At 44.0% G+C, this 23,680-nt stretch overlaps 1 protein-coding gene across 3 annotated transcripts in view; it reads left to right on the forward strand.

Annotated features, from left to right (window-relative positions):
- The first annotated feature begins 1,062 nt into the window (after positions 1-1,062).
- Positions 1,063-23,680, forward strand: part of fndc1 (fibronectin type III domain containing 1) — a 31,235-nt gene continuing 8,617 nt past the window's right edge. The window contains exons 1-15 of one of the 3 annotated variants that reach the window (XM_047328534.1): positions 1,063-1,211; positions 7,390-7,584; positions 9,080-9,148; positions 11,975-12,211; positions 12,529-12,627; positions 12,886-13,003; positions 13,108-13,295; positions 13,891-13,998; positions 14,349-14,537; positions 14,625-17,132; positions 17,251-17,366; positions 17,537-17,648; positions 17,783-18,121; positions 19,259-19,333; positions 20,316-20,474. In XM_047328534.1, the coding sequence (XP_047184490.1) occupies positions 1,139-1,211; positions 7,390-7,584; positions 9,080-9,148; positions 11,975-12,211; positions 12,529-12,627; positions 12,886-13,003; positions 13,108-13,295; positions 13,891-13,998; positions 14,349-14,537; positions 14,625-17,132; positions 17,251-17,366; positions 17,537-17,648; positions 17,783-18,121; positions 19,259-19,333; positions 20,316-20,474 (4,585 nt within the window). In that variant the 5' untranslated portion in view covers positions 1,063-1,138. Of the gene's footprint in view, positions 1,212-7,389; positions 7,585-9,079; positions 9,149-11,968; positions 12,212-12,528; positions 12,628-12,885; positions 13,004-13,107; positions 13,296-13,890; positions 13,999-14,348; positions 14,538-14,624; positions 17,133-17,250; positions 17,367-17,536; positions 17,649-17,782; positions 18,122-19,258; positions 19,334-20,315; positions 20,475-23,680 lie in introns of all 3 variants that reach the window. The other 2 variants (XM_035617510.2, XM_047328535.1) reach the window with 2 other exon arrangements.

The following is a 23,680-nucleotide window of genomic DNA, read 5'->3' on the forward strand; positions in this document are numbered from 1 at the left end:
CACACAACATACTATATGATAATAATATACAGCCCAATAGACAATAATATGCATACACCAAGCATACACTATGCAAACGACTTACAATAACCAGTTTCACTATTATAAAAAATTATTAAGTACATAATTCAAGTACACACCAGCCATTTTACACGAATATGCAACTCCATGTATTATTTCTTCTACTGAAAACATCATCCTAATTTATTGAACACATCTCGGCTCTACTTATAAATGTGGTTAATTGCTCCACCTAGTGGTCAAATTACCAATTTGGAAAATAGACGTAATTGTGAATTTTATATCTCCACAGATTGGATCATTTGTTGGAGTCTTGGCCCACAGTCCCGTTCTCTCACACCTGGTGCAGCGATGGTGTCATGGAAAGCTTTAGTCATGGGCTGCGTGAAAAAGAGTGGAACGGGACAGGACAGGTGGGTCTGAGCTGATCACACATTCCGGCTTTTACAGAGGCTCAATATCTGCCATGGAAATAACAATGAGGTATTAAAAAGAAAAAATATCACTGAATACTTAAATAAATTGCCAGATTTGTAAAGAAACTAAGGAGGGAGCATCCAAGGACAGTATCTGAACCAATGTGTGACTGATCGGTCGTTGACAGCCTGCCATTTTTTATTTTTTATTTTTTATTTTCTCAGTCTCCACCTGCTGCCAGGCTGCATTTGAAAATGAAACCAGTGTCCCTCCCTGAAGAGGGAGACATTTTGTCTTTTATTTTTTACTAAACGCAAAATCAAGGAGGAACACTACCAGCACGTTTAAATGTAAAGTCATCTATATAAGTCAGCTATAGGAATAAAACATATTACTCGATCAATTGAGGTATAAACTGTGACAACCTCTTCCCCTGCACTTTGCGTGAACTCCGTTTAAACACCCACCTTTACATTTTTGAAAAAGCATCCCTTATTGGATATGTCTGAGGATATAGCATTATAGGGTGCCGGGGGCTTAAAAGTTCTCTGCGCACACGGGAGAAGCAAACGCGGCTACGGTGAGAGCAGTTATTCCATCGGGATCGAGAGGAAGGGAGGGGAGGGCCGGTGTGTCCGGTCCCAGCCCCTCTGCATCCAGCTGATGCGTCGCTCCGCAGCAGAGGCGCGCCAGACCCACTATGGCTTTAGCCGCAAGCAGGACGCTCTTGGCACTATTCGTTACGTTTTGCGCACCGGGATGCGGATGGACAGGTAAAGGGAGTTATTTGCCGCTTTTCTCGAGCAGGTGCACTTTTTGCGCTTTTTTTTGTTTGTTTGTTGTTGTTGTTGTTGTTGTTGTATTTGCTGGGTCGCTGTTGCTTCATGAACTCTCGTGGTCCAATGGATCCCATTTGATTGAGGAGCCCGTTGCAGCGTTTGGCTGCAGCCTGTGCATTTTTAGTAAGGCATTAAAAATGTTTTAGCCGTAATGTCCTCATTTGGAAAGGGACGATTACGCATGCGCGCGTGCGTGTGCAGCCCTGTGCGCGCGAGACTTGAACATTTCTCCAAATCCCCAGTTGCTGCAGATGCAGAAACCTCTTGCGTTATCACTTGCAGATATGAAAGAGTTTGCATAGTGAGCATATAGAGAAAATACGGGCTGCGACACTTTCTTTTCTGTGTGTGTTACTTTATGGGAGGAAAATATGATGCTGGACTGTTGGTAGCAGGCCTTACCTCATACAGTAGACACATCCTAGAGTTAACTGTGATAAAAGATGAGGATAAATGTCAGGCAGGAGAAACTGAATAAAACGAGCCTCTTCTTGAGTGTTTTTTTATTCCAAGTTGGCAACAAATCTGGCTCACGCGGTGGTGATAAATGAGCTGCCTCTAAAAATTCTGTTTCACGGGAGAAAAGAGGTGGAGGAGGTTCAAGTTTTCTGTCTGTCAAACTTCCTCTGGGCTGCGTTATACTCGGCTGCATGCTTCGAATGCCAGATCATACCTTCAGCCAATAGTCAGCAATGTGTTAGACATACATGCCTCATAAATTAATCAAAGTGTGACTCAAAATGCCCACAGGAAAATTCAGCCTGCTTCAGGGTTTTGGATTTAGTTTATCAAAGAAAAAACTGCACGTCAGCTTGGGGATAAATCAAATGTACATAGCTTCTTTTTGACAAGCAGACAGTCTGCGAATAACAGTAGCACACATGCTTTTTAAATTCCTCAAGTAATGTTTGTGAAATCAATTTTCGCCTGCATCCTCCAGACAGCAAAAAATATCCAGAATAACAAAAGTGACATAAAACCTGTGGAGTCTGGGAGTCTCGGTAGTAAGTTCACCCAGACCTGCTCCGTTCACTTATTGTGTCAGTTGGTCCGCAAGTTTCTATACGACTCTCCCTCTCAACTGTAAGCACTTAGTGTGTGAGGTCATTGCTTTCTCTGAATAGAGGCGGCTGCTATTTTCTGTGGTCTTTTCCTTCGGGTCTTTTAGGAAGTATTTTCATGCACTTTTTCCTGCAACTCCCAGCTTCACATTCATTCCCTTCTTTACATTTTACACCTGGGAGCGACTGAGCGCGACCACAGTCCACTTCTGCTGAGCCACCGAGCAGTTTGGAATCAGACGCCTTCCTTTCAGGCACTCTGACAGTAGTCGTTATGGGAGAGGAGTGTTACTCATTAACTTCCTCCGCTCGCATGTCATCAGCCTGTCAGTCTAAAATTCTTCAGTGCAGAGGGTGAAATTGGGCTCGTGGGAGTGTCTGGACACCTTGGTGAGAGCAGCGCAAAAAGAGGGAACAGACACATACTGTATTTGGCATCATAAACAAAGGCAACTGCTGCCAAATGCGGCCACAGTCCGTCAACTCCTGGAAAGTGAAGAGTAATTGGGTTAGAGACTGAGGGGAGAGAGGGAGTCGTGTCCTTGCAGGCCAGTGGAATTTAATTATTCCTGCTCCAGTTCACAAGCTGGAATTCTGCAGGAACGACTCACGGCAGATCTCGCCGAAAGCTCCCGGAATCAGGAATTCCATATCTTCAGCTTTTGGCGCAAGCATGAGATTTACAGAGAGACAGAGGCGGCGTACGTCTTAAAATTTCCAATATATTCCACAACACTTGGTATGCTTGATCACCTGGCATAGCTTGACCCAGTACCCCCCGCCCACCTGCAACTTGGCTGCCTGTCAAACCTGCCAGCGATGGCACGTCTCGTGTCATGATGTCATTTTTTAGATGCCGCTCCAGTTGTTCAAACAAGTACCACCTGGGCTATGAACACACTTGTCACAGCACTACGGGTGTTGCGGGAGGATACAGCATACACTGACACGGGAACATGTCAGTCGTCGTGAGTGAGAGGATTGTCGGGATCATTTGTGAAACGAGCTTGTGGCCACAGACACTGAAATGCAACAATATGTTTGTAGGTTAAGACAATGAAGGAGTCGGTAAGACAATGAGAGCAACTCTTAGTCTGACAGTCTGGTGATTGATGTGCTGGTGTGAGGAGGGCAGACGTGCCATCAACGGTCATGGCCTTAGTCTGGTGGGTCGACTTCATGTAAAAGTTGATTACTGGAGAGAGGTCACCGAAGGTCAGAGAGAGAGAGAGGAGTTTAAGGCTGACAGAGGCGCTATACCAAGATTTCTGTAGCCCCCGGCAAGATCTGACACTAACCCCCCCACCTAGAGGAGTCTGTGGCCCTGTTCAGACCTGGCACTGAAGTCTGTCTCGGGTGAATCTGATCACAAGTGCACACCTGTGAGTACATGTGTGAATGCAGGTTAGCTTAGCTTAGCATAATGACTGCAAACAGGGGGAAACAGCTAGCCACCCCAGGCCAGGTAAAGACCAACACCTCTAATGCTAAGCAAACAAAGATATAATGTGTTAATTGGGGAGACTTTCCCATGTGTTTCCAGTCTATTGCAAAGCTAAATGTCTCCTTGGTCTAGTTTGACGTCAATGAAAATAGAAAAATCTGAGGGTGGGATTTATTGAGCTCCTCATCTAACTCTCTGAAAGAAAGAAAAAATGCCACTCGTCGGGGTGTCTAGCCATGCCGATAGGTTTGGTTTTATTTTCCCAGGTTTTCAGATACAGCGTCTTTTTAGGTGTTTGCCTCCATCCAATGCATGAACTGGAAATTTGTTTATGGAGCTCACAATATCACAAAAATCTCATCTCCATAAATGTCAACCCAAAATGATCTGATAATTCCCAGATGATCATAACAACAGTTCAAATAGGGACTATTTACTATTTACTACAAGTAGAAAGTAGTTCCAATTTAAAAAGTTGACTTTATATAGAATATATAATAGTATTCTTCCTTGGATTATCCAGACTAACCGGAACATTGTTTCTGGACACATACACTTGCTGTAGTCTTAGTGTTGTGAGGCTGCACAAAAAAATCTATTTTCTGTTCCAGTTTATTTCGGTATTTGGGCAGCAGGAATTCCAGATCGAAGATTCAAAACCTCAACAAGTAAAACCAAAACTATCTGCATTGCTGACTAGTGGTGACTGAGAAAAAATGTTTTATGGTTTGAATTCTGAAATCTGAAAATCAGCTCAGTCTCCCTGATTATACGTTTGAAGAGGGAAAAATAGAGTTTTAGGGAAAAAAAAGGTTTTAGAGGCCCATCACAGAAACTCTGCACAGACATCCCTCATACTTAATCCCTTTTGAAGGCTTGTTATGCTGCAACAAGTTAAAAATATATCAAAAAATAGGAAAGTGGAAACTTTCCCATCACTTGCAGTTACTTGAATTATAGAAGACGCCTCAGTCAAGGACTTTGATCTTGTTTCTAAGAACGCACAGAATTTATTTTTCTGAGTTCAACATTGCGTCATCTCCCACATGCACAAACACACACACACACACACAATGGTGATCCAGGTTATTGATGGAAGAAGACAGTTATTAGGGGTTAAAGGCAAAGTCATTAGGGGTGAGCGGGGGGTCAGCGTGATTTTTGTGGCGAGAGGGTGCGCTTGTAAAAATGGAGCACATTGCAGGTGCATGAGTGCAAGTATTTTCTCGAACAGTTTTACAGGAGTCCTTTGACCCCGGGGGCTTACCTGCATATGCTTTTTATACCAAACCACACATGCACAAACACGTGTGCGTCTGTCTGTGGGTCTTTGCTATATATGCTTCAAACAAGGTGTATGGCTCACAAAAGTATCTGGATTGTTTACCGGTGTCATTACTTCAAAAAGACCCTCAGGCCTTGCCCCTAATTCTTCACATACTTAATACTCTCCAATGTCTAACTCAATCATACACTGTCTGTCTGTCTTTCACATTCACAAAACAAAAATGTGGTATTATTGCTCCGGTTTCCCCTGGCGACGCCCTTAAAACCAAGCCTCCCTCCGTAAGATTATGATGTTACATCCACTCCGATGCTTAACTGCTTCCCGAACTGTTTATTCTTGGATGGTAATCATGCATCTGCTGCGCCCGACGGAGTCTTGACTTAATCAGAAATATCTGGTTCGCTTTTGGATCATAAATTTCCAAACAGGCCAAATTGCCGAATGATATCTGGACAGTGGAGCGGATCCCTTCCTACGTAATACACAGACTTATTGGAAACAGGGTGCAAGGGATTGAAGTGTTTCCAGACTTGTGTCAATGAACTTTGCCACAGACGGCAGATAAAACTGGCTCCACGGGAACCCTGAATTAATGAGGAAATAATGAGGAGAGATCGTGTCTTGTTGGGGAAAACACTCTCACACTCCCTCACGCAGCCAGGCAAAATGTTATACGAGTCCGAATCCCGAGGCCTGCTGCCAGAGTGGTGCTCTCCACAGTCAGCTGAAACAATGATCGAGGCCATCTTTCAGCACACACTAAAACTGCGAGATAAGCAGAGACAACACTGTGCGCCTCAGACGGGCTGTCACCATCTCTACACTGCAGCAAGAGAGGCCTGAGCACCTGGAGACGCGAAGAATTCAAAGTGATAAAGTGATTTTGCACTGATGCCAACACCACATCGCTGCGGTAAACCTGCGGGGAGCGCAGACGGTCATGAGAAGCAGCTGTTTGTGAGGTGGACGGACAATACTGACAGCACTGGATGATTACCATGATTATAGACCCTGCGCAACTTTTGTTGAAGTACTGCATGTTGTGGCTTACTCACTGTTTTAATCTTCAGATCTAAACACAGTTTGCTTAAAAGTTGCAGTGAAGCATGCACTGCGTGCTTTCCTCCTCCTCAGTCTCAGTGGGAAAAGTAAGCTACGTCCAGTTTACATTTTCAATAATACCTAAGAAAAACGAATGTGCATATACGGATCAAGAATTGCATGTGTCGTTTATACGATTTTAAATAGGGCTGTAAACAAGATCTATTGCACATTTCCTTTCAGGGGGATAACTAGGGCTAAAGAAACATTGAATGTGAATATTTTGCAATTACAACCTATGTTGTATTAGAATTTCAAAGGGCTCCTTACAAAATGTTAATCCAAACACTGAGTAAGTTATACTCAGGTGTTACGCGGGTCAAATCATGTCGTGAACCTTTCTGACTTTACTAAAAGATGACAATCAACCCGGTGGACTCTTTACACACCTCATTCTTCCCCCATTAAGGAGCATGGGACACACATAAACTTTGATGGACGTGCTCTCGTTCCGATGGCACTCGTGGGATTAAGCACTTCAGACTTCCCCACTGATGTCACTTTGCTTTTGTTGATTCAGCTGAGGTTGCATCCATGCAAGCTCTCAGACGTGAAGCCATTCTTTTGTGCTTGATGAATCAAGTCTGCTATACGGTAAATATCTCACGTGGCTGTTTATCATTTCCCGTGCGTTCACCCATTTAGCTGCTTTCCCCCTTCATGCAAGCTGAATTCACATTTCACGTCGATGTGTTAATGTCACCCTCAACGCTCTATTTCATTGTGTGGTTCTAATGTAGGCCTTTTTTTGGATAGTTGTCCCGTCACAGCTATGTTTCATTATGCTTGCATGCGAACAAGGAGAATGACAAAGAGACGTTTGCTATCCAAAAGAAAAGTGGTGGTTACTATTTTCTTCTTCTTCTTTTTTTCTGACCAGAAGGGCAAATTAAGGATTTCTTATTGTACTGAGATTTTAGAATGTAACCAAATACTCATTTATTTATCTAACCGTCAAATTAGTTTCAGTTTTTCGGGGCCGCCTTATACATTGGTTTGAATCGAAGTTACTGTCAATGCCAAGTATAATAACTACAGAGGAAATTGTCCTGGTGGCACAGAAGTAGAGTTGTAGTAACCGCTTGCAGAGCCCTAACAGTGGGGCTACATACTGGCACAACGAGCCTCCACATTAACTGTAAGGGACAGTGCAAAATTATGACTGTTTAAATCAACGTAATGCAGACTAGTTTTATACAGCTGTCATTTGCTTTGCAGCAGAGAAGCCCCTGCGGCCACACAATGGGAAACAGACCTCCGTGGACAAGGGCCTGCGGGAGAGCTGGGAGCCCTCTATCCACCTCGACGGAAGACCCGTGGACCGCTTCGTGATCAGCTCCAGCAAACCCACGAGGTCTCACCGCTTCACTAAAGCGGGCAAGGACATTCGCTCTCATCTACTGGAGGATGTAGGTAAGACGGAAAGCGGAGAGAACGTTCAAAAGAACGAGCGAGAACCACGTTGGGGTGTTCCGATTCAGATTCTTTGACAAATGAACAAACCGAAGTGAATTAGGGACTATTGGTGGTGTGTCATGCCGGACCTGGGGGATGCTGGTAGGAAAATAAATGGACAAACAGCGAGAAAAAGAGGTCTGGCTTAAAATCGTGGTCCTGGAGTTCTGCACTTTCTCAAAACGAGTGCCAGAAATGAGGAGGGGTTGAGCAAAGCTGTTTGCAAAACAAAGATGCCTGGAGGTGAGGTGCATGGACACACATCATGTGCATGCCTGTTATCAATGGATTAGTTCCTCATCATCCAAGTTTGCCAGGACGAAAGAAAGATAGAAAGACAGCAAGAGAGCGCCGTGTGTGTGTCTGTGTGTGTGTGTGTGTGTGTGTGTGTGTGTGTGTGTGTGTGTGTGTGTGTGTGTGTGTGTGTACAGGGATTTTTTTTTATTTTTTAGCCTTGAGAGGAGAACATTATTTTTAGATCTTAACAGCTTCTATGGTAATCACTAATCCCGCCTTGTAAAATATAAGACAGGTCCTTATGTTTCTACAGTATACACATGACACAGTCAAGCCTGCTTTTGTCATCATTCCATTTTCCCCTGTCCGCCTGGCATATGCATCAACGGCTCAGAGTCTGAAGCCAACCCCCCTTTTCCACATCCAGACCCAGCCCAGCTCCTATAACCCAACGTCTTGTGTTGTGGTCACTTGTCATTATGTGTGTGTGTGTGTGTGTGTGTGTGTGTGTGTGTGTGTGTGTGTGTGTGTGTGTGTGTGTGTGTGTGTAAAGTATGTATTTGGTGGTGGTTGTGGCAGAGGGCAGGGTGATGCCAAGTGATGAGGTCATGCATTGTCTTGTATTGTGTTCAAAAATATGTACATGTTTCTGTGTTAATGGGAGTGTGAGTATGCATATGTGTGTGTGTGTGTGTGTGTGTGTGTGAGTATGCATATGTGTGTGTGTGTGTGTGTGTGTGTGTGTGTGTGTGTGTGTGTGTGTTTTTGCTGCCCAGTGTGCATTGTGGCGGCCTTGTGGTCTCCTCCAGTTCCTCCAATCCCTGGCAATGGAGCTGCATCTCAGCGTTGCCTTTCCAGAAAATTCCTTGCAGATCGTTTGTTGTTCCCTCCGCAGCATGAGAGCAGCATCAGTCGCCATAAATAACGTCATGCTGTTTGCCTCCACGTCATTAATGTGTCTGGCCAGTTGCTGTTAGAGCAACAAAGACTGGGACACGACTTGTTTCGGAAGAAACAGGGAGTAAGATGTGGAGTGAAGGTAAAGGCGCGATGACCTGCTCCACAAAAAATAGGGGAAAATGCAGGAATACACATGTATAGGTTAGATATCATTAATTCAATATGTGTGTTCCTGTCTCAATTTATATAATTTTGTGATTCTTAGTAGTTTCCACCCGCAATACCATTTAACAAGAAATCCTGTGTCTTTTTTCAGACCCTGAATGGGTTAACCTGGATGGCTTTGCTGTGCTGGGCGGTGCACCTGTCAGCAACTCATCAGCAGGTAAACCTGAACTCAAGGCATCTTTACCAACAACACACGGGAGAGGGTGTGTCTCAGTTCACACCCATGCATGTAAAACTATCTGGTTAAATCCAGCAAAATGATCTCCTGTCATTGTGGATCTAAAAGGAACCGCAGAATCTAATGCGATGATGATTAACGGTGCTGTGTCTTGGGGCGACAGTCTCCTTTCACTTCATTCCCTCACTGGTTCTGTCACTATAGGATCAGTGGGGGGGGAACATTCACATGTCTGTGACTCATTTTTCCCCCTCTATTTAGCCAGGTATGTTTTTCTTGTGGTGGATCCAAATTTCGGATCTATTTTTTGCTTTGAATGGCGTCCATACCATTTATTATCACTTATTTGCCTGTCACTGTTTTCAGCAGACTATAAAATTAAAGGAAATGATCTGTAGACAGATGTGCAGAATGGCTTATAACCTGATTGGCAAATCATCCATACCTCAAGTAACTTTGTACAAAAATAGAAGAATAATTGTTATAGTTATTCTTAGTTTTTCAGACACAATGCTCAACATTTGCTGTTTTTCAAATCCTCAAGTATGCAGATATTTGGATTTTTGTCAGGTTTAACTGTTGTCTCCCTGCAAGAAGGTTTGGAGTTTGAACCTGTCAACCATAGTTTTCACAATATCCTGTTTTCTCCTACAGTCCAAAAACATGCAGTAGGTTAATTGGTGACTTCAAATTGCCCCGAGGTGTGAATGCAAGCGTGACTGCTTGTCTGTACTCACATGTCTGCCCTGTGATTGACTGGTGACCCGTCCGAGTTGTTCCAACTTCTCAACCAATGTCTTGCTGGGATAGACTTCAGCAACCTCATGACCCTCAAGGAAAGGCTTGTCTACTGTACGAAATAGATAGATGACCAAAACAAGCAATTAAAGTATGTCACCTTGGTCTCTCAACTTGTGATGGGTCTTTGGGACATTTATAGACTAAGTGATGAATCAATCAAACAATAAATACTGAAAACAATCATGCTGCCCAAATATTTATCTAACCATACCCAACTGTAGAGATGCACACGCTTGTGTTCGTACTGTTCCTGTGGACAGTTGAGCCTCTCCAAATCACTTGACTTGTCTTCGGAAAGCTCAGCCCCCGAGAATTGTTTGTGTAGCTGTTGAAGGAAACTGTGGCTAAACTGAGCGACGTAATCCACCGTGAGACACAAAATCCAACCAAATTCTATTTGCAAAGTAGAGATTTGCTTTTGTAGCTGGCGGAAGGCGGAGGATTAAAGCCTGGCTTTCGTCAGCTAAGTATGAGGAAGGAGGACGGAAGGCAACAGTGACATTACACAGCATCTTAGCCTGAACACACTGAGGTGGTCTCTGCTGTAGCAGTGGTATCTCCGTCTGGAGGCCCGACAGCCTCACAGCACTTTGGACCACTGAGCCTCCAGGAAAAGACAGACAGGATCTGGCAGTGGGAGCATTGTGGAGTCAACGGTTTAGCGGTCCGCGGCATGGCGACCTGGGCCAAACTATGCACTGTGACAGTTTTCCAGAGAGGGAGACGAAAATAAGGGAAAGGAGAAGTCGGCTGATTGAAACCAAATGGCGCTATTTACGTGTCAAGTTATAGCCAGCACGAGAAGAGACATTCAGTCAACCAGGTGTGGATCCAGCAGGGATGAGCGTGGAATGACAGAGTCACATTATTGGATCATTGGATCACACAAAAACTATGACTACGACTAAGAATGCTGTAAAATGAATAAATGACAGAGGATAGCGCGCCGTCAAGACTTAAAGGGGCAGTAAGCGATTTTAATACAATACGCTTTTGGAAAAAATCTTCGAATATTTCCTCACAGTCCAAACCAAAAAGTTTTTAAAGTGCACTCAAATACCTGGGCAAATACCAGTAGTAATGCATGACAAATGCATTTCCTCTCATTACACTCTTAACAAACATAAAGACGGGTTTGATGTCATGCTGGCAGACAGACAAGGGCAAGAGTGGAGAAGAGAACAAACAGAATGGAAAAAGCCTTGAAATGCTACAGGTGCAGATGCAAAGCAAGAGTAAAAAGATATGGGAACAGGAAGAGGTGTGGGGAAGGGCACGTTTCCAAAAGACCCAGTTGTGCTGACAGGACAGAGGGGAGGATAGAAACGGCAAGATGTAAAGACACGACTAAAGCGCTCCAAGTCTTACTAAATGGTCCCCTCCACATCCTTTGTGCCTTTTCTTTGTTTTCCACCACACACTGTGGCCCAAAAGAATCAAAGCAAGGAAGCAAAGAAGATATTTTGTGTGTGGTGGCTTTTTTCGTCAACAACTATTCTCAGTTGGCCCACTCCACCTGTTGGAAGGGGAAACCCTACATTACCACGTTGCTTTGAATTTTGTCAAATCCACTTGGAGCTCTCCTGATGGGAAACAGGGCAAATCTTTTCCATCTGACAGTGATTATGAGAAATGGCTAGAGGAGGAAGAGGAAAGAAGGAGGACAAAAGAGTGGGAGACACAGGAGTTTTTTGTTATGTTGCCAGTGCTATCGCTCAGCACTGCAACCAGATGAGGGGGATTGAGTCAGTGTCTGACATGTTGTCAAATGGAGTCACCACTAGTGTGGGAGTAAGGCAGGAAGCAGGACACCAGAAGCCGAATCAAATGACAAGGGACGGTGCGTTTTTTAACAATCATTTATGTTCATAGTCACTTCCTAGTTTCTATTAGGCCCCAAAGGCAAAATCCAGTTCAGAACACAGATTATGAGAGAATTATAGGTCGTGAAGGTGACTTCATTGCACTCTTGACTTTTTCCTCTCCGTTATCGTCCAGCAACAGGTCCAGTCAGGTTTTCACAAACTGCAGGCAGAAATCAGCCGTCTGTAAAGCGAGCCGCCAGGGTGAACAGGACGGCTCGCCCGTCCGGCGTATCTAATACCCGGACACACAGGAGGGCACCTCAGTCCTCATCGGGTCCCAGGCAGCCTGAGGGAGCGTCGGTCGGGACCCCCCTGCTGGCACGGAGACATCAACACCACACCAAGCCTCAATCAGACCAGAGGAACCGCAAACTAAGTAAGAGGACCCACATGTTACTCTCAGAAAGCTGCTTTCAGACATGCACTGAAGTCCGGGCATTTTTTCTGAAATTTTCTGGAGGGGCTGTATGTGAGAACGCAAATGTTGCGGAGTTCATGTCTGAAAGCAGCTTTAATCACCAGACTAAAAAGACAAAGCTTTAGGTTCCATTTAAATATGACATATTGAGAAGACTGACCTACTTTTCTTCAATGAAAAATTAAGATAAATGCACATTATAAATATTGTTTGTACCATCTTTAGTGTCCATGGTGTAAACCCTGGCCGTGCCTGGTATCCCTTTTTATTCATAGCATCTGAGTCCGTTCATGTGGTGTCACTGCAGGCACAGAAACCCCCTGGCCAGAGTGCATACGGCAAAAGAGGAGTCGCAACCAAAACAACCACACCAGGTACTTGCAGGTTTACATTTAATGTCTTTTTTTAAACTGGAAATACCACAGAATAGCTGATCACTATCTATGTAGGCTAAATAAATTGCATTAATCTTTGGGTATCATGGTGCCGGAATATCAACAAGTTACTAAATTCTCTGATCGTAATATTAGTTTTTTATCTTAAGAATACACGGGCTCAACAATATTTGATTGTTTTTGTTTTTTTGTCTCTGGGCCTTTGTGTGTGTTTTTTTCTTTATGTGTGTTGATCAGAGCCACCGGAGTACGAGGCTCGGGACATAAGTGTCAGGGTCATGTCTCCTCAGTCCGTCCTCATCACCTGGCTTGACCCTGCAGTCGAGATGGGGAAGGTCACCAACGAGGCATCCAGGTGGGATCCGTTAAAGTGTGTGTTATTGCATGTTTACTGGTAAGAGAAGAGAGAACCCTATCCCTTCCCACTGAAATCAAACATTTTCCATCCTCTCAACTCAGATCCTACACAGTCAGGTACAGGGAGAAGGGTGAGTCAGCACGCTGGGAGTACAAGGACAGCACCCAGAGGAGAATGATGATAGAGACGCTGTCTGCAGATGGCATGTACGAGTTCTCGGTCAGAATCTCCCAGGGAGAAAATCATAGCAAGTGGAGCGTCTCTGTCTTTCAGAGGACCCCTGAGTCAGGTATGTATTGCCACTTACTGTAATAATTGCTTATACAGTAGTTTTGTACGCTGTGATGCAGCTGATGGAAAGTCATTTCCTTTTTGTATAGAAATATCCATAGAGAACCAAAGCCCTGCATTGAAAAGAGCAATTATTCTTGCACAATAGAATTTATTCTTGCACAATAGAATTTATTCTTGCGAAGCAGTGTCTGTTTGCTCTTTTCAAATTATTTCCTCACGCGACACTTCATCACATTCCCTGCGTACTGCTCCCATGTTATATAGCTTTGGTTGCTGATCTGTCATGGTTGCAGGTTTTATACTATACAACCTGAGCTGCGGTTCCGTGGAAATTAAGAATGTACTGTCTGTTTCAAAGCTCAGCTCTCCGTCTGCGCTTCTATATATGACCTCAAGGGGAGGTTCCCTGACATTGTGTGGCTGTATATCCCTCAGCTGAAGCCTCCTGGCACAAATGGCCTTGTTGTTTTTATGTGCTTTAAGCAGCAATTTCCTCATGCTGCTCCGTCTGAGCTGCTTCTGGTTTCTGTCCTGCTGCTCCTCCTCTAACGGCTGTCTTTCCGTTCACTTGTGTCCTCCTCTCTCACTAGCACCATCTGGACCACCAGAGAACTTTGAAGTCAAGCCACTACGAGGGAAAGGAACTGCTGTCATAGCAACATGGGATCCACCTGAGGAACCCAATGGCAGGATAAGAGGTCAGACCCAAAGGATTTAAGTCAAATTAAAATCAATGTATTTTTCGTAACAAAACGTATGTACCTGGTGTTTGACCTGTGGACTTATTTAGGCATTTATGCACTCTCTGCTGTGATAGCGTCCCCTACATTAGTGTTTGCCAGAGTCCATGAACATTTGGTTTTGACGGATTGTAATTTGCTTGGTGCAATACTTACGTGGCTTGAAACAAAAATAGTTCATAATATGCTTTGTCCCATCTCTAATTTGATGTAAATGTACTTTTGTATTCAAGGGCCATTGAGGTTTTCTCCTGAATGGTCTCAGCACATCTCTTGACACCAGTTGTTCATTCTCTGCCTCCAAACAGAGTACATCCTGTCTTATGCTCCTGCGATGAAGCCGTTTGGAATGAAAAGTTTAACGTACCGTGGCAGCAGCACCACAGCCACGGTAGATGGCCTCACACCGGGAGATCGGTACATCTTCAAGATTAGAGCCACCAACAGGAGAGGACAGGGACCACAGAGCAAGGTCTTCAGTGTTGCTATGCCAGGATGTAAGATTTTTTTTCTGTATTCTCAGGCATGTGTATTTAGAAAATTAGTTTCATCCTAAATTAATGACACTTTTTTTCCACTACCAGCCAGCAGCACTGCCTCAGCATTTTCAAAAACCAAGGACACCCAGAGGACTAGCCACACTCCTTCCAAACAGGACTCTGACCATGACAAATCAGACCTCTCGGCAACAGAGGAACCAGAGGAGCCAATCACAACCCCTCAGCCACGCCCTGCTGCACCTGTTAACAGGCGTCAACGCCCGCTTTCCCAGACACGCTCCTATCACAGCATCTTCTCCTCTGTAAGGGGTTCGGCCAGGAACAGAGGCAGGGTTCAAGATCGGGAAGATGAAGAGGAAGTAGAAGAGAAAATTCCCACAACACCACCTCCAGTAGAAGAGACAACAACCATGGAGGTTGTACCAGAGACAAAAGAGCCAGACAATGATGTTTCCCCTAAATCTGAGGATGAAGTGGGATATGATGACGAGCCTCTGACTACTGAGACCCCCAGCCTCAAAGTTTTCATACCCTCACCAACTAAACCAGCTTCTGCGCGCCCCAAACCACTACCCAGAAAGCCAATTAAGATAAGGGTCCACAGCAAAGCAGTATCCAAGACAGCTTCCTCCTCCTCTTCTGATGCTTCCTCAAATTCGTTTCCCTCTACTTCCTCTTTATCCACCTCATCCTCGCCTTCTTCCACCTCATCATCATCTTCCTCGCATATTCATGAGTCAGCAGCCAGTAGAAAGGACTATATAGCTTCTACTTACCCAGAGACTAAAGACAGCTTGGATAAGGCTGCAGTAACATACAGCAAACCTTCCATTCCAGTCGTAAAAGAGGACAGTTCACAGCAGTCAGAGGCTGCAGCTGTAGGTAGAGGTTCGACCTCAGGAGGGCGCCTCAGCGGCTCTGGTTTTGGGTCTAGATATGGTTACAGCCGAAGACATCCTGGAATTGCGTTCAGAGGGAATTCAACCCGAATGCTGAATGGTTACAAACCTGCCATCACTTCACAGTCTAATTTACCAAGTAGAACTCAAAGCCAAGCAACATCAGACACACGTGCTTCATCACAATCCACTGTACCAGAAAGGACTCATAACCATGAAACATTACATACTCTCAATCCTACAGCATCAAAGGCAACTTCAGGAAGGGCTTCCAACAGTCAAGCAACATCTGATACATACAATTTTGACAAATCGCAGACCAGGTCCCAGTCCGGGTCAAATGGCTTTACAACGTCAAATAGACAGAGCTTGAGCACTCATACATCCACTTCACAAAGCAGCTCGCAACTCCCATCCACTGCAGCCACTTCAGGCTCCTCTCAGTCAACGACTTCACACACATCACCTGAGCGAGATACAACATACAGTGATGGGAATGATGACAGTGAAAATAAAAACACAGATACAGAAGTAACCAAAGTTGAGGTGCCTGCTTCAAGCTCTAACGCACAACCCACAGAGGAGGAGAACATGGAGGCAGAGGGAAAGAAAGAGAGTATTGAAAAAAAACCTATAGTTTCTCGTACCAGAATTAGCCCCTCATTAGCCGAAAGATTCCCTTGGCTAACTAGTCGTTATCCAGGCAGATTCCATTCAGGGACAAGGACGTCCTCATCCAGGCAGGATGGTAGGACCCCCTGGACTAGGACTTCATCTTCTGTAGGGGCTGGCAGACCAATCTTGAGGGGGACACCCACCAGGGTTTCAGGGGCCACGGGTGCTGCTGGAGTGTCCACAATACAGGAAACCAGTGAGGATCTGAGGACTCCATCCACTCATGACTCACTAAAGAATGTGGTTGGTGCGGGCTCAGTAAAGCCGTCTTCGACTGATAAAAATGTAGCATCTAGTGACACTATAAACCCAACTACCTCATCCTCCTCGTCTTCAGCTTCCTCATCTTCCTCCCATCCCTCTTCAGGTGGAAACAGAGACTCAATTGAGACTGTCCGTAAAGGAACATCTAATGACAATGATAACAGTCCCGATAAGGACTTTGTCGACGAAGGAAGTAGAGAAGTTAGTGCGGGTAGTGATAAAGTTACAGACTCCACAGTTGCCCAAAAGAATCCTGCTATTACATCAGCTGACCCTCACAGAAACACAGAGGACAACGAGAGTGTGGATACAAGGGAAACTTCTTCTAGGACCAGGACCGGTACATCCTCTGGAGTCATACCAACTCACCGTCGTCCTAGTGTAGGGGCTAATGGGAGGGTACGCTCCCCTCTATTGGCTAACAGGCAGTTTGGTGGGTCTAGGCTTCCCATCAGAACACAACCAGCACAGAACTCACGGCTTGATTCTTCAACATCTGAATCATCCTCATCCTCATCTGATTCTTCTTCTTCATCCAACCTACCCCAACCAATGACCCCAGATCGTGAAGCTAGCACTGGCACTACTGTGGCAAAGCCTGGGGTTATAATTGGAGGAAACTCCGAGTCCACATCCTCATCATCTTCATTGTCTCCAAGAGATAGCTTAAGGGGACATGGGGGTAGGTCTCGGTATCCTATCACCAGAGGGAAACCAATCAATGGAGGAGTAATAAAGCCTGCCAATGGAAATGGTAAAGTCAGTCTACATTATTCTGAAGATGTATTGATTTTCATGAGCAAAATTTTCAATGATAAATAAAATAACTGAGATACCGTTCTGTACTTTTCTTTAATAATACAATTGTTTAGGCAGAAATGGACGACCCAACCTGACAGCAACAAACGATAAAGATTCCTCTGACTCTCATGGAACCAATAAGGCTGTTGGTCAAAGGTTTATCACAGGTCCTGATGGAAGCAAATGGGTAATGGTCTTTAAATACCTTCTTTTGTTATGGGCCTTCTCTAGCATGCCCATAACTCTAGATTGTATCTAGATTGTTTAGGTTGTATTTTAATAATCACTTTTCAGGAAAGGTACATTTTCTGTGTATAGATTACTGTATAGATTTGATAAATATTTCTGTCTATCTAGGTGGTAGACTTGGAGCTGGGGGTTCTTATGAACCAGGATGGACAAGTTCTCCAGGACTCCCATGGCAAACCCAAGAGGGTAGTGCTTGGCGAGGATGGACGGACAATTTTTGGTGATTTAGCACAGTCAATCTTACATTACACTGTGAAAATTGTTTTTGTGCTGTGAAAATGAATTTAGTTTTCCAATTCTCATATAATATTCTGTTTCAACTCCTTCTCACTTGACCTGTCCACTGCCTACCAGACCACATGGGCAGTCCCCTGCTAAACCAGGAAGGTATGGCTCTGTTCGGCCACGGCAGGGAAAGCAGACCAGTGGTCAACCCCAAGGAGAAGATGCTCATGGTTGGAGGGAAACCTGTACTTGGCTTGGACCGACCTCGCCTCAGGCCCAAAACTACAACCACCACCACCATGGCTCCTACCACCACCACACCTGAACCCACCACCGCTGAATGGACCACAGAGGAATCCACCACTGCACTGCCATACCCAACCTGTCCACCGGGGACCTTCCCTAAAACAGATGAAGATGGGTATCCACTGCTGGATATTGAAGGAATATTGGACTGTTTTCCAGAAGGTGAGTCTTTCTGTTGAAATCATAATACAGTGCAGATGGAATAATACAAGATTAGTCTAAATAGAGATTTGTGATAGAGTAAGGAAATTCCCAACCCCTACTGCCCCTACTTATATTATTGCATAGGCCAATACCCATAGTACATATAAGGTCCTATAACTGTGTGTGTGTGCATGCATGCAAGTGTTTGTGTGAAAAAGCTACTGTCATGTGTTTGAGACCTGGTTTTAACATCTGTCTTGAGTGATCCAATCACAAGTGGACAGCTCAAAGTAAAGGTGTGAATGCACCCAAGACACATTTAGGTCGCATTTGAGAGGCAATCACTCAGGCCAAAAAATTTTTTGCACATCTCATTGGTCCCCATACATTGATTTATTTGCATGCAGGATGTTGATTCACTCAGCTTCTCATTGGCCTGCTCCCTCTCTCTTTCTCTCTCACTCACATGCACACACACACAAACCACAAACACATTGACAACTGTCATACTCAGGCTGGCGAATTACAAGCTCATTTGATCTTTGCGGACAGAAACGATGTACGTGTTTATTTGTATTTGAGTGGAGAAGTGAGATCCAATCACGAGTGGTCACTGGAGACACATGTACATTCTAAAGCCAGATGTGAACCGGCGTACTAAGAGCTGCCCACTTGTAACTGGATCCCCACAGACGGATGCAAGGTCTGAGCAGGGCCGTTGTGGGACCACACGAAAGTGTCCACATCTGGGGCCTGGTTGTGGTCAGAGTGCTGGAGTACTGCTGCTGCTTTAGAGACGCTGTGTGCTGTCTGCTGCACACTACTGTTAGTGATATCGCAGACAAAAATTAATGAAAGCATTTATACACAGACACATGCATGAACACACACAGCAGGGTAATAGAAAGCTGGAAAGATGTTACCTTGTGAAATAGAAAATTGAGAAAGCAGCATCAGTATGGATTTTACAACATGTCCACTCAAACACATGAAATCTAGACAGGGTTATATGTCTTAGTTCTTGTACGTATATGGTCAATGTATGTTTGTCTTTTTGGGTGCGTGGGTGTACATGTCTATGTGTGTATGCCAGTTGAGAAATGTGTTTATGGCCATGCGAGATTGATGCTGCAGCTTGTTCTACTTCTCTGACAGAGGAATCCTCAGGATTGGAAATGGACTACATGGTTACAGTGACCATGGTGCCTGATGCTTTAGCTCTTGAGAAAGGTATTGGCTGAGTTTGGATGAAGTGGGCTGGATGGACTCAACTGCACTGTACGCTCATTGTTTGAGGAGCGTTTACTGCATCGTTTACTTGTCAGTAGATCTGTTCACTATTGCTCTTCCCGTGTCTTCCTCTTTGCCCTGCCTATGGTCTTCACTTCGTTTCTCTTCATGTATGCTTGCTTGGGCTTGGTCCTGGTTATTTTCCATTCTGACTGTTTTTAATCACTCTTTTTCCAAAAAAAACTGGAGCCAGACTGCACGTCCATTACTAAGTGGAAGAGAATGCCCTGGCCTATAATTGATTTGTTGTTCTCAACATTGCATTGTAATGTAATAGGTGAACCAAGGCTTCAGACGAATACTATCCAAATAGAAAACTGCAGTTTGGTTGTTAGCTTTTGCACTTTATAATTTCCCTATAGATTTTTGGATGCCTGAATAAATCTGTAGCATGTTAGCAGCATGTGATGTGATTATTTTTCTTTCTTTTTGGGGGGTTTTGCAGGGAAAGTCAAATTGAGCATTGTGATGTTTTTCTTTGCATTTCCCTGCCACGGCTAAAAGCTGGTTGCATGTGTGTGGACCATGATGTAATGCCAAGGTCCACTAATGCAGCACAGGGAAAAACAGTGATGAAAGAGGAAGGAACAAATTGAATTTCACCCACTGAATCCTTTCACATTTGTCAGCCTTGGAGACTTGTGAAATGGCCGTTGTCTTCAAGCCCCCCCTCACTTGGAAAGTATGGGTAGCAAAACATTACATAAGAACACAGCCTTGGGTGTTGGTGTCTTTCCAAAGTGAGCTCACATTATCTGCCAAAGATTAATTTAATCATTTTAACACTCTTATTACACAGATCACGGGGACAGTTACAAGGGATTAATGAAACACAGCAGCATGCTATTGAGTGAGGATGTAAATGACAGAAATGTTGATGTTTCTTTAATCAAAAATCTCACTGACTGAGTGTTGTTGTTAGATGGGGTTTTAGTCCAGACCACCCTGCCGCCGCCGCCGCCGCCCACCACCACCATTTCCAGCACCACAGTAGAGATGTCGACTGCGGTGGTATTCACAGGACCCAACAACAAAGGCCCTTCCTCTGAGTTTGACCTCAGTGGGAAGAAACGATTCACAGGTACTCAAAGACACAGATAAGTGTGTGTGTGTGTGTTCATCAGTGAGTCATATATCTTTACTTCTGCACAAATGCCTTCTCAACTACCTGTTTGTTGTACAATGTAATGTAATCACTTCCACAGTTTACCTTGGTTTCCTCTGCAAATCTAGCCTCAGATTTCCAGATTCAATTTCACATTCCCATTATGCACGATGGAGCTCTTTTTAAATGGAACGTAATCCCGGCCAATAGACATACAGCAGGGATCTTAACCTCCTCAGGTGTACAATAAGTTATACTTTCTCCTTATGCATGAAAAAACATCCTTCACTCAACATTACTCTACTGCTAACGTCAGAGAGACTAACAAGAATGACACATATTATCTTTACATGACGAAAAGATAAATAACATATGTCTTAAATAAAGAAAATAAAGGATCACGACTGACAATGCATCCTCGCATATTTCAGTTTCCCCATTCATGTGTGTGTGTGTGTGTGTGTGTGTGTGTGTGTGTGTGTGTGTGTGTGTGTGTGTGTGTGTGTGTGTGTGTGTGTGTGTGTGTGTGTGTGTGTGTGTGTGTGTGTGTGTGTGTGTGTGTTGTGTCTGATGGTCTCCCGGTGCTGTGAATAATGATGGGGCTCTTGGAAGTTCTGTTTTGTTTTGCAGAGGAGTAATAAATTTGGTACCGATATCTTGGCTCTCTCAGCAATATCTCTTAAAAAAATGACCGTCAGACTTCCAGATTCAATTTCACATTCCCATTATGCATGATGGGAATGTGATAACGGCCAAGAAGAAAAACATCTTCAAGCATTTTCCCTCCACTACATGTCATTTCTTTCTGCTCATCCATCTTAAAATATCAGCAACAGTCTGGTGCCCCGTGTGAAATAGGTGTAATTCAGCAGAACATTGAAATGCTGGTTTTAGACATTTCTTCCAACAACCCAAATTGTATCATAGTATAAAGGTTCACTGAGGACACATTGTTAAAGGTCTCTAGACTTGATCATAGTAAACCTTTCCCCCCTACGTTTTCTTTTTACTGTTCCTGTGTGCTTACTTTGGCCTCTCATACTTTATCACCCCATCTGGTTGCACAAACAGACCAAAATATTTTCTTTACAGAAACAAAAACAGAATCCAACCTCCTAAAAAAACCTACATAAAGTCAGAGGTCCTTTTAATATTGCTTTGTTTAATGGCGGTGATTTCAGTGCTTAAAATAGCAAATGTGATTTTGTATACTCTGGCCGAGCGCCTCGATAATGAATTATTTCTCATGCATGTACAGAACATGAACTTTAAATGCTTTCAGCTTTGGAAGTTTCTGTCATGAAAATAGTCGAAACATAGATATGCATCAGCAGCAGTAGTGGAGAAGCTTTATAGGCGAGCTACAGCTGAGATGAGCAGACTGTCATAAATTAGTTTTAAAGCAGTGATTTAATATTGCACTTTTCACAATGTTGGAGGACTTGTGATGATCCCAATCAATATGTGAAATCGGATGTATTCGGACATTTTGACCCTTGGCAATCCTCAAAAACACCTGGTCCTACACTTCCCATAAAGCCAGTCAGCAGTTCAGTTGTCCTGCCCCTCCATTAAAATTGTATTGTAACAGTAATCTGTGAACACATTGTAAAATAGTTTTCACAGGCAGTACAGTAAGTACTCCCAATGGCAAATAAATTGACTTTAGCATATAAAATTGTTGGCAAGCCCCTTTAATTTAGTAAAGTTATGAGGGCAGAACCATTTGGATATTGTAAAAATAATGCACATATTCTGGCCTGTCAGAATCTATCGTTCTGAACGTGCCATTAGCTTCAGTGTGGGCCTGTCGCCAATCTAACAATGTGGGTAAAATGTTGAGTTATGGCTCAGACATGATTTATTGACGGATTAAATGCAACTTGTTTTATTGATCTCTGCCAAAAAACGTTGTTAGAAAAAAAAAGTGATGTTTATGGTTTTGTGATTAACACTACAGTGTTCGCATTATCAGTATGATCTGCTCCAGGAGCAACAGTGGAACAATAACATGGCTCACTCGGGACGCCATCCATCTCGATAAACAACAGCTCTCTCTCTGATCGCACACCTCTCATGGAGCCATCTGAAACTGATTTACTCCCGCAAGTTCCAAGACGAAAAAAAGGCAAGAGCAGAAAGGCAGTGGAAATCATAAAAAGTTAATGCAGCTGACCTCAGCACTGACAGAAGAGGCTGCTGGCTCCATGCGGACACGTCCTCTTTCCTAAGGATTAGTTCATTCTATTTTAAGGTCGTCTTCAGCAAGTCTGCCTGTACAATGGCATGCTTTGCATGAACTGTCTAGCGGAGGCCTTATCTCTGCCTCCTCATTTGTCCAAGTTTGGTTTGGTTTGAAGGAATCTAGCCCGAGGCAGTTGTACAACAAAAAGTATTATCTAATAATTATTAGCAGTCGCATGAATCTTATTTGCGGCGAGCTCCAGATGGACGGAGTTTGCAATATTCGGACAATCAAATGAGTACCAGGATGTTTGGACCGCTGGAAAATGCTTATTTATGCCTTACGAGACAGATATTAGGACTGACATTGTGTGAGCTGTCCTGATACTGTTTCCAAGTGACATTTCATCCACTTCGGGCTCACACCTTCCAGCAAGACAGAAGATAGTGTGTCTCTGTTGGGAGGTGCTTTCAGCATTCAAAAATGCACTCATGAACAAAGCAAAACATCTGGATTTTGCGCGTGCACGAGCCTGCACAGATTCTGGAAATATGGATGCTGTACAGAAATACGTCCTTACAAGCACCTTGTGTATAGGCGTGACACGTAAATTCTTCTCACCACGATTGCAGATCATGTATTTCAGTGTATGAATGCGTAATACATAAGCCATATGACTGCGTACACACGTACAATAGGAGTCTGTGACGGCCTGAACCCACTCGGCCTCACAGACTGCGTGTTGATGTGTGGATCATGACACGTGTTAGACTCTTGGCCTGCGCAGAGGGCCAATCATCTGGGGAGGTGGGAGCGACTCCAGGCTCCAGCGGTTCCCTCCAAATCCCAGTCAGTCTAGGAATTGCGGGATATCTGAAGTATTCACAGCTGTAGGTCCACCTGGTATTTACAGAGTCACTGAAAACAAATGAGAACGCAGTTCCAATGACTCTGACACTGAAAAGTTTTAATAATTACTAGTATTATTTGAATTATC

Source organism: Scophthalmus maximus, chromosome 18 (assembly GCF_022379125.1).
Source record: "Scophthalmus maximus strain ysfricsl-2021 chromosome 18, ASM2237912v1, whole genome shotgun sequence".
Taxonomy (NCBI): domain Eukaryota; kingdom Metazoa; phylum Chordata; class Actinopteri; order Pleuronectiformes; family Scophthalmidae; genus Scophthalmus; species Scophthalmus maximus.